Consider the following 9,266-nt stretch of genomic DNA (forward strand, 5'->3'; position numbering starts at 1 on the left):
AGTGTACTGATGGCATAATTTGAAAAAACAGTAACAAAAGCCATATTCGATGGAATAAATATTCAAAGTTCTGAAAGGAAAAACTTTTCCTCTGGAACTGATTACCCTGTCACATTATAATTTATAAAAGTTCACCAACAAGGGAACTGATAAATTATTTTTAATGTATGCATACAATGCAAAATTATAAATAATTTAAAAATTAAAGAACATCTAATATATCAATTTTTCTTAAAGTAAGAATGTTAAAAGAAGCCAAAGGCAATATGATTTACATGACACCATATATAACCAAAAATATTATTATTATACATAATTTTGATTATCTACAGCTGTGCTGAAAGCATAAACATTTTTATAAGATGGATATATACCAAGTTCTTGATGGTGGCTATCTTTCTCATTGTTGGTGAGAGTGTAAAATGGGACAATACTTATGGAAAACAATATGATGTTTCCTCAAAAAATTAAAAATATAACTACCATGTGATCCAGCAGTCCCACTTCTGGATTTGTATTCAAAAGAATTCAAAGCAGGATCTCAAACAGATATTTCCACACCCACATTCATCATAACATTATCCAAAATACCCAAGATGTAAAGAAACCCAAATGTCCATCAACAGATGAATGGATAATGGGGTCTATAAATACAGTGAAATATGTCCTTCCTTGAAATAAAAGGAAACCATGTCTCATGCTACAACATGGATAAACCTCTAAGACATTATGCTAAGTGAACTAATCCACTCATAAAAGGACATGTCATAGCCACTCACATGAAGTATCTAGAGTAGTTAAAATCATAGAAACATACAAAGGTGATTGTCAAGATCTCAGGGAGGAGGAGGGAGAATTAGGGAGTCTCTGCTGTCCCAACCCCGCCTAGGTCCTGGGGAAGGAATCAGAACTCAGAAGCAGGAGAAGAGGCTTTGGCTAGCAGGGAAGCGGGGGTGAGGCCCCGGGCGGGTTCACAAAGGATCAGAGCATCTGAGTGCATTAGGAGGAAGGAGCTTCAGAGGTGGGCCAGCACAGGCCATGACGGGGGCTGAGCAGACTGGGGGGGGGGGCAGTTCGGGGAGACAGCAGGGGTCTGCTCCCTGTCCCTCATTGTTTGCTTGTCTCACCCTTATGAGCGGGTCATTTCCCCTGCTCTGATGATTCGAAGTCTCTGCCGGCACCCACAGGACGATGACTGAGGCCTTCACACTCCTCTGCACGGATCCCAGCTCCTACCCAGATCTGGGGCCACAGACACCTCTCCCCCAACCCTGTCTGCCCCTGTGAGCAAGCTGTTCTTGTGAAATGCGGTCATAGTTTGTTAGGAGGAACTGTTTTATATGGGAATACAAATCAGTGTTGATGCCAATACACACACATGTCCAGCCATGGGTGGAAAGGGAAGGGACAGTAGTTCTGGGGTGTCTCTGCACACCCATAGGCCCCTGAGGCCAGTCTCCACAGCCACAGCCAGATGGGTCCTCCTCCCTCAGTTGAATGAGATGCTGCTGCACAGAAATCCCACAAGTTCCACAAAGGGGCCCAACTGTCATTACCCTTATACACACGTTTCACGGGTGCTCCATGAATTTCCCCGCACCCATTCCCCTTGTTGCATCCTCATTGGGATTAAGAGGTAGCTGTGTCCACCACTCTCCACATTGCAATAATCCCAGTGGGACTAGAGGATGCTCCCGCTACGACGAGGCAGACAGTCCTGTCCCCATGGCCAAGACTTTTCCTCTCTGGTCACTCCACCCACACAGGAAACCCTGGATGAGCAGAGGGTCATCCCAGCGCCGTCGCCTGGCCACTTCAGGGAAGCAGAGAGAAGCTCCATAATGACAAGGGCTGTCTCCAGGCTCCATCCTAGAAACTGGTGAGTGTCCAGAGGGCTGAAAGGCACAAAAGCAGCTCTGTCTCCCCAGAAGGTTCTGGGATGCAGAAGATGGTACAGATGCCCCAGAAGGCTCCTAGCCAAGCAGGCTTTAGAGAAGGGGATGATGAGGGGGTCCCTGGGGAAAGTGAGAGCTGTGGGTTCCCAGGGCCAGCCTGAGGAGTCCTTGTCTATGTGGAGGAAAGGTTTGGCCACCTGTAGATCCAGAGCTCCTGTGACCGCCCTCATCCTTCCTTCCTCTCTGGATCAGCTCCCCTCTGTGGAGCAGCTCAACATGAACAAGATGACAGTGGCCTGAGAGCATTTCCCACCAAAACTGTCTTTATTCACAATTTATATACATCACTCCAAAGGTCCTGCTCCCACCCACACCTGGCCACACCCACCTCTCCCACCTCCCTAACCTCCCACAATCCCGCTCCCTCCCCCCACCCTGGTGGTCCTGCCCTCCCTCCCTTCCCCCCACATCATCTAGGATCAGCACTGGGATGACAGGGAGCCCCTAGGCTCCCCTGGGAGCCGCCCTGGAGGGCCGGCCCAGCTGTTCCCTACTGGCTGCAGTGCTGCTTCTCCTCTTCCTACTCTTCTCTGTGACACACGGGTCACGCTTTCTCTTTCTTGGCTGTGAGGGGAGAGCCGGCCCCAGAGCCAAGGCTGGCCTCCCAGACACCCGGAGGCCAGCCCCGGGGATGGGCAGCTTCTCAGCAGTGGCTGGGTGTCCAAACAGAGCCTGCTTCCTTGACTTGGGAGCGGCTGGTGGAGCTGGGCTGAGGCCTCTTCTCTGAGGGGAGGGGGCATGGGGAGCACTCTGGGCCCCCCAACCTCCAGGGGAGGCCAGGCCTGAGGCATGGGCAGGACTCTGGGACACCCAGCAGAGAGCCGAAGAGGAAGGCCAGGCTGGGGAGCTCCTCCTCGTCCTCACCGGACCCGTCCCTGGGCCCTCGGGCCTCCCGAACAGGAGAGGCCTCTCTGAGCATAGACGCATCCCTGGGTCCCCGTAGAGGGCCAGCGTGCCTTTGACCCTGGGGAGGGGATGGAGAGACCTCCTGACGTCCTCGAGAGGAAACAAAGTCTTTGGGCCTGCACAGGCCAGTGTCTCTTTGGATGAGCCTATGAGGAGCCTCAGAATCAATCTCTGGTGGGCAGGCTTCATCACTGACCCCTAGATGGGGGTCTTGGTCGTGCCTCTGGGCACCTTGGCCAGTGTCGGACTCAGAAGGACTTGAGCCCATTCCGGGTGCACTGTGACTCGGGGCTGCCCGCACACCCTCATCCTCTTTCAAGGCCAGGAGTTGTTTCTGCATCAGCTGGTAGGAGGGAGGAGGACAGTGACGGACAGTGACTCCAGGACTCGAATCCAAATACAGACACTGTGTCATTCCTGCCATCCTCCTGCAACTTATTCCCAGCTTTGTGCCCTTCCCTCCCCTCCCGGCTCCCCATCCCCTCCTTCCTTTCACCCTGCACTGCACCCACCCCAGAACAGGCACTTCCCCATGCCAGACCTCCCAGGCAGGGGAGGGATGGACAGCACCAGGTGACCCTCCTGTTCTGGGGCCCTACCTCTCCCCTGTTCACTGGGGTCCCTCCGTGCCCTGGTCTTCCTGGGTGTCCCTTGTGTCCCCTGTTCTACCGGGGATCCCTCCCTCCTCTGGCCCCCCTGGGACATCTGGGTTCCCCTGTCCCCTGGATCACCTGGGGTCCCCCTCCTGTGGGGTCCCCTGGCTCCCTGAGTGTCCCTCTCCCTCCTCTGGCTCACTTCTTCGGGAGTGAGCCCTTCCTCCTGCTCCAGCTCCTCCACTAGGTCCAAGAGATCCAGCTGTGGGTCTGGGGAAAGCAATTCTGCCAGGAATCGAGGGTGAATGACTGCCTCCACCTCGGACAGAAAGAAGAGGCTGTGAGCATCCTTGGCCAGGAGTGGCCTGTGAGACAAGAAGACCCAGAGGGAAAGTGAAAAGCAGAGACCCACCCCACTCTCCTCCACAAGGCGGGGATGGTCAGCACACACACAAACACACACACACGCACATACACACACAAACATGCACATACACAGTCACACACAAAAGAGCACATATACAGAGGCACATACACAGACACACAAAGGCATACACACAAAGAGACACAAACATGTACACACATACATCTGCGTAAACCTCCCCTAACACCTGGTTCAGGAACAAGGAGCTGAGCTTAAGTCCCAACGGCCTGAGCAGAGCCCAGATCTTGGGTGCTGAGTGTTCCATGCCCTGGCATCTTGTAGACCCCAGGCTCCATGCCTATCCTACCTTGGTGACAAAGTCCTCCTGGGAACACAGCTTGTCAATGTAGCTCAAGAGGCCCGGGTCCGAGTAGGTGCCGTCCTCTTCCTGCTTCAGCTCATTTCCGTCCTCTCCACCTTCTGCATCTGACTCGCCTGTGGCTGAGTGGACGGGCCCCACCAGCGCCTCTGTGATGTCCATATACTCCCTCACAGCCTCAGGGGGAATCTCCTTGGGTGCCTTGGGCTCTGGGGGCCACTGGGACCTGTGTGGCTTTGGGCGGGAGGGCTGGGCCCTCCAGCGTCCTGGGCCCTGGGGCTGGACATCCTGGGAACACAGGCTGAGACAGAGCAGGAGGAAGGGAAGGAAGGTGAGGGACTCCCGGTCCACCTCCTGACCACCAAGCGCACGTTGGTGAGGGCATTGTTTGGGGGACATTGATGTGGGTGTGGGGGGGGTCAGGACCACCTGAAGCCTCATGCACTGTTGGAGAGGGGAGGTAAGGGGGCATCTAAGAGAGTCACAAGTAAGGAAGTGGGGAACCTCCAATTTTCTAGGGATCTGCCCATCAAGCCCACTTCCTAGGCAGACTTTTTGTGGGCTCCTTTGACAGGGAGGTGTGAGAGGAGTTACAAAACTGACCAAGTCAATACCCCATAGTGACAAAGGGCAGCTGAGACCCCATGCCCCCACCTCCCGCCTCGGTGGCTGTTTTGGTTGAAAGACCGATGCCCCTGTCTTGAAGGAAAAGGATCCACGTGGGGACAGTAGCCAACCCTAGGCCCCTGTTACCTGTGCATTCAACTCCAGTGGGAACCTGGGTGCCTGGCTGAAGGCCCACTTTCGGGGCTGGGGGGCCCCGAGGATCCAGCTTCGGTGGGGCTGGAGGAGGCAGGTCCTGCGCACACTGCATCCACTACAACTTCTGAATCTGCATCTCCTCCTTGGCCTCAAATTCCATGAACCTGGGGGGTGACGGAGGCATAGGCCACCCTGAGGAAAAGGCCTGGGTTCTGGAGCCCAACAAAGGCAGCCAAGAATGAGGGATTGGGAGAGGATGTGCCTTGAGGCTGTCAAGGCCCTGTGAGGTGCTGTCCACAGCAGAGAGCTGCTCCTGGAACTGATACAAGATCTGGGACCCTTCCTGCCTCACCAGCACTGGAGGCCATTCAACAGCATAGACCCAGGTCGCTTAATTGAACCAGGTCAATGGGACACGTGGCTGACCCAGGGGGCACCCTCCTCATGCCCCCCGACCCCATCCAGAACCACATGAAGGGCTGACAGCCAGAGGCTGGGACAGGCATGTGTTCCCTACAGGGGTCCTTGCCCGAATCCAGAACCCTGGGCTGGGACTGAGAGTCCTGGAACATAGACCTGGAGACAGGGCCCAGGAGAGGCTGGGCAACGTGGATGCTGAGCTCAGAGGAGAGGCCTTCCTTTCCTCTGAGAGGCGCTCGTTTGTTTGGTTTTGTTTCTTAAACCAAGGGGATTACCATGGAGCAAACACTGGAAGGGCCGTTGACCCTTGGGTTGATGACAGCTGGCTTTCCCAGCCTCTTCAGGGATGCCAGGGTACCCACTCAGGCCACTTTTCATGAGGAGAGGGGGTCCCAAATCTATGTCAGTGGCCGCCAGCCACCCACCACTAAAGAAGCAGCAGGCTGGCGGGTGGAGCTCTTTCCCCGGCCCAGCCCATATGGCCGGAGTTGGACCCCTACTGGACTCACAGCTTCACCCTGCGCCGTCCTGAGACCTTCATGTCAAGGCAAGGGTAGGTCAAAATCAAGGGAGGGCAGAGCTCCTGGTGGAGGAAGGACAGAAGACCCAAACTCTCAAGGTGAGGGAGGGGTTTCTGGAGGACAGTAGGGCCTCTGGGCTGCGGGGCCCCTGTTCTGGGTGACAGCCCTCCTCCTTTGTCCTCTCTGATGAGCACCCCCATGGCCAGACCCTGCCCTTACCCACTCGCCTCACCCTCCATGCAGCCCCTGGGCCCAGGACGTTGACTCACTTTTCCGCCATCTCGTAGTAGATCATCCGGTCAAAGTTGCTTCTGCACTGCCATTCCTGTACAGCCCTGCACAGTGCCTCCTCCAGCGTCATGGTGGGCTTCAAGCGGGCCAGGGATCAAAGCACTGGGCTGTAAGCCCTCGGGGTCAGTCTCCGTGCCCAGCCCAGCCCCCACCTGCCTGACCCCACTGGCCAATGTGGACCACACATCACTCAACGCAGCATGACTGAGCAACAGGAGGGTGAGAGGCAGGTATCTGCGAGGGCAAAGACAAGCCTTCCCGGCTACTGCTGTCACCGCCTCACACTCACTCGAGGATGACCATCCACTCCCAGGCTACAGCTGGGACACTGTGCCTTGGGGAGCTCTTTTCCTCTTCAAGGTTGCCTTTTCATAATAAAAATCACTATCATCAATAAGGTGTGGCATGTGCCAGGCCATCTATGAAGCTAACACTTCATAGATTAGCCCAAGGAGTTTTCTGCCCAGTCCTCTGAGTGAAGTGTGATTGTCCCCTTTTTATGAGGGACCAGAGGTTTAGGATGGAAATGCCTGCCAGGCTCACAACTCTAGTGGGAGAGAGCCCACACCCTTAGGAGAGCTCTACCATCACCCTGTTCCTAGTGGAATTCTCCACAACAATGAAGTCGAGGCGTGCATTAAGCGCTCTCCTGGGCCCCGCACTCCTCCCCCTCCTCCGAAGTGACCTCCCCTGGCCATGTACATCAAGTCCTGTACGAAAGGAGATCGCACCACGGGAGAGTGCGGCATTCACTCCTTGGCTCCTCACCTTACACCACGACCCTCTCTGACTGCAAGTCTTCAGTCCATATTACCATGAGAATCATGGAAGAGCAAGTTGGCTAGACTCTCAGAGTGGTGGGGTCAGTTGAGATGAGGCACATTTCAGTCATGATGTCATGGACCGGCAGGCTCACCCATATGACCGACAATGTGCCTTCTCATAGCATGGACATCGCCCTCAGACCTTGCTTCCAGTATCCCTAGAAATCTAACCTGCGAGTCCATCCCCAGGTCCTCTTTATCTAAAAGCTCCGATAAGCTCATGACCCCCTGAGCGTTCACTCACATGAGAAAGCAGGAAAGAGCTTCTGCATCAGGACTCTGGGGAAGGTGTCTCCAGGCCAGTGGTTTGAGGCGCTGCCAACCTCGGAAGTTACTGTACACGCTCTGGGGGTTAGAGCAGTCACCGTGTGAGGCGTAGGACTGGTTGGTGGCCAGGCTGCCCTGCCTGGAAGTGCCATGTGGCCAAGGCCCATAGTTCACTGGGCGAATGATAGGGGCCAGCTGGGCAGCTAGTGGTGGAGCTTGAGGAGGAAAGCCTGGGGTCCAGCCTCCCTTGCCAGCCTGAGTAACTCCAACAGCTGGAGCAGTCACAATGGTCTCCATCACAGGGGTTGCTAAGAATACGGATGCAGGACATGCAGCACTCCCGCTGAGGGCCCCTGGAGTACTCCAGGTGAGGGGGCCTTGAGTAACGATAAAGGTCTGAGTCTGGGGGGCCTCCACTGGACTCCCTTGTGACCTGACTTGGACAGTGAGGTTGCAAGCCCCAGGGGCACTGGGTCCACGGCCACCATTAGCCACCAAAGGCATCGTGGGGAATCAACCTGTCATCCTTGCTGCCATCCTTTCTCCATAGCCAGGGCAATTCCTCTTGATCCACCTCCAATGACCCCTCCTCCCCAGTGCAGTCTCAGGTTTCTTCAGGCTCCCTAGTCTCCCCAGCTGAAATGTGCTTGTGTTCAGTGCTCTCTTCTCCCTCTACTTCAGTCCAACTATGTGCCCACAGTGAAGTGTCACATGTGAACCCGAAGGATGTGAGAGATGGCAGGGTCTCTGAAAACACACCCCCAACCTATAGGCTTACCTTCTTCTGAAGCCATCATGCAGGCTTGGGCACGGACTACTGCTGCCTGGTAGCCTCAATGAGAAAAGTCAAGACCAGGACCCAGAGAGTGACCTGCTTCAGCAGTTGCTCAGGATCCAAGTAAAGGAGGGACAAGTTTGAATCTAAATAGTAGAATGTGGGCTGAAACTTTCTGCAGTGGGGGAGGGGCAGAGGGCACATGGGTCTTGGTGGGGTGGGGTGGGGGGACATTTCACGAGGGCTCTGGCAGGTAGGCAAGAACCAGAAGTTCCTTCCACCTCACACAGTGGCAACACAATTGGCGTGTGCCTCTTTAGGCAGTTTATAAACTGTTTTTTTGATTCATGGCACCGAGGTTGGACATGACGGTCCCTTCCTTTCACGTCTTTATCCATCAACCTAGTTTTGTGTCCCTCAACACATTCTGCTTCCTACCAGGCTCTTGACTTACTTCAACAGAGACTAGACTTTCTGAACAAAATACCCAAGTGTTAGTCTGATAAACACTTGGGTATTTATGGCCACATGGAACTGAGTATTTGAAATTAGGATTGTCTCAGCAGATCCAGTGTCTTTGACTGCTGTATATACATCACTCCTAAGGAAGTGGTCCTTGTGCTCCAACCAACCTCCAGCAGGACCAGCCTTACTAATGATCCTTTGTGTTGGAAAGCCCCCGTCCATCAAAAAACTGTCATGCAGCCCCCATGTCCAAGAACAGAATTCACTAAATGTCTTTCTCATAGTATTCCATGGTTGTTAAAGATTTAGTTTTTTTACCTTTTAAATGATTTTAGTATAATATTTTAAGCAAGTAACACCTTCTCATGGTTCAAAATTAAATTGTGCAAAATGGAATATGCAGTGGCAAGTCCTCCTCCCACCTCTTTCCCCTGTCAACCCAATCCTCTTTCCCAGAGGAAACCAGTGTTATCTGTTTCATTAAAATCTTTCCAGAGATATGCCATGCAACTAAAAATGAAGGCAATCTATTTTCATTTTTAAAAATGCCTTCATTGTTTTTTCTAGTTGAAAATTCATATATGTTCCAATATATCTGAGGATATTTCCAATGATTGTCTTTGTACGGGTATCGTGGCTCCTCTGTTTCTGCACTAGATTCCTGGAACAAGAATTTCTACAGTCCCTTAAATTTCAAAGTACCTGAAAGAATAGGGTGGCTCGATCTAGCAAAGAAAAATAACA

The 9,266-nt window shown here is 53.5% G+C and overlaps 1 protein-coding gene across 1 annotated transcript; it reads right to left on the bottom strand.

The window, feature by feature from the left end:
* Nucleotides 1-2,364: 2,364 nt before the first annotated feature.
* LOC113612268 (NUT family member 2G-like) lies at nucleotides 2,365-8,845 on the bottom strand. Its single transcript, XM_027092033.1, is given in 7 exon segments — nucleotides 2,365-2,772; nucleotides 2,774-3,239; nucleotides 3,593-3,773; nucleotides 4,186-4,463; nucleotides 4,951-5,123; nucleotides 6,170-6,298; nucleotides 7,260-8,845. Coding segments are annotated over 7 exon segments (2,127 nt in total). The 5' UTR covers nucleotides 7,787-8,845; the 3' UTR covers nucleotides 2,365-2,399.
* Nucleotides 8,846-9,266: the final 421 nt, after the last annotated feature.

The sequence above is a fragment of the Aethalodelphis obliquidens genome, unplaced genomic scaffold, assembly GCF_003676395.1.
Source record: "Aethalodelphis obliquidens isolate GAN/ISIS:26980383/991018 unplaced genomic scaffold, ASM367639v1 scaffold74, whole genome shotgun sequence".
Taxonomy (NCBI): domain Eukaryota; kingdom Metazoa; phylum Chordata; class Mammalia; order Artiodactyla; family Delphinidae; genus Aethalodelphis; species Aethalodelphis obliquidens.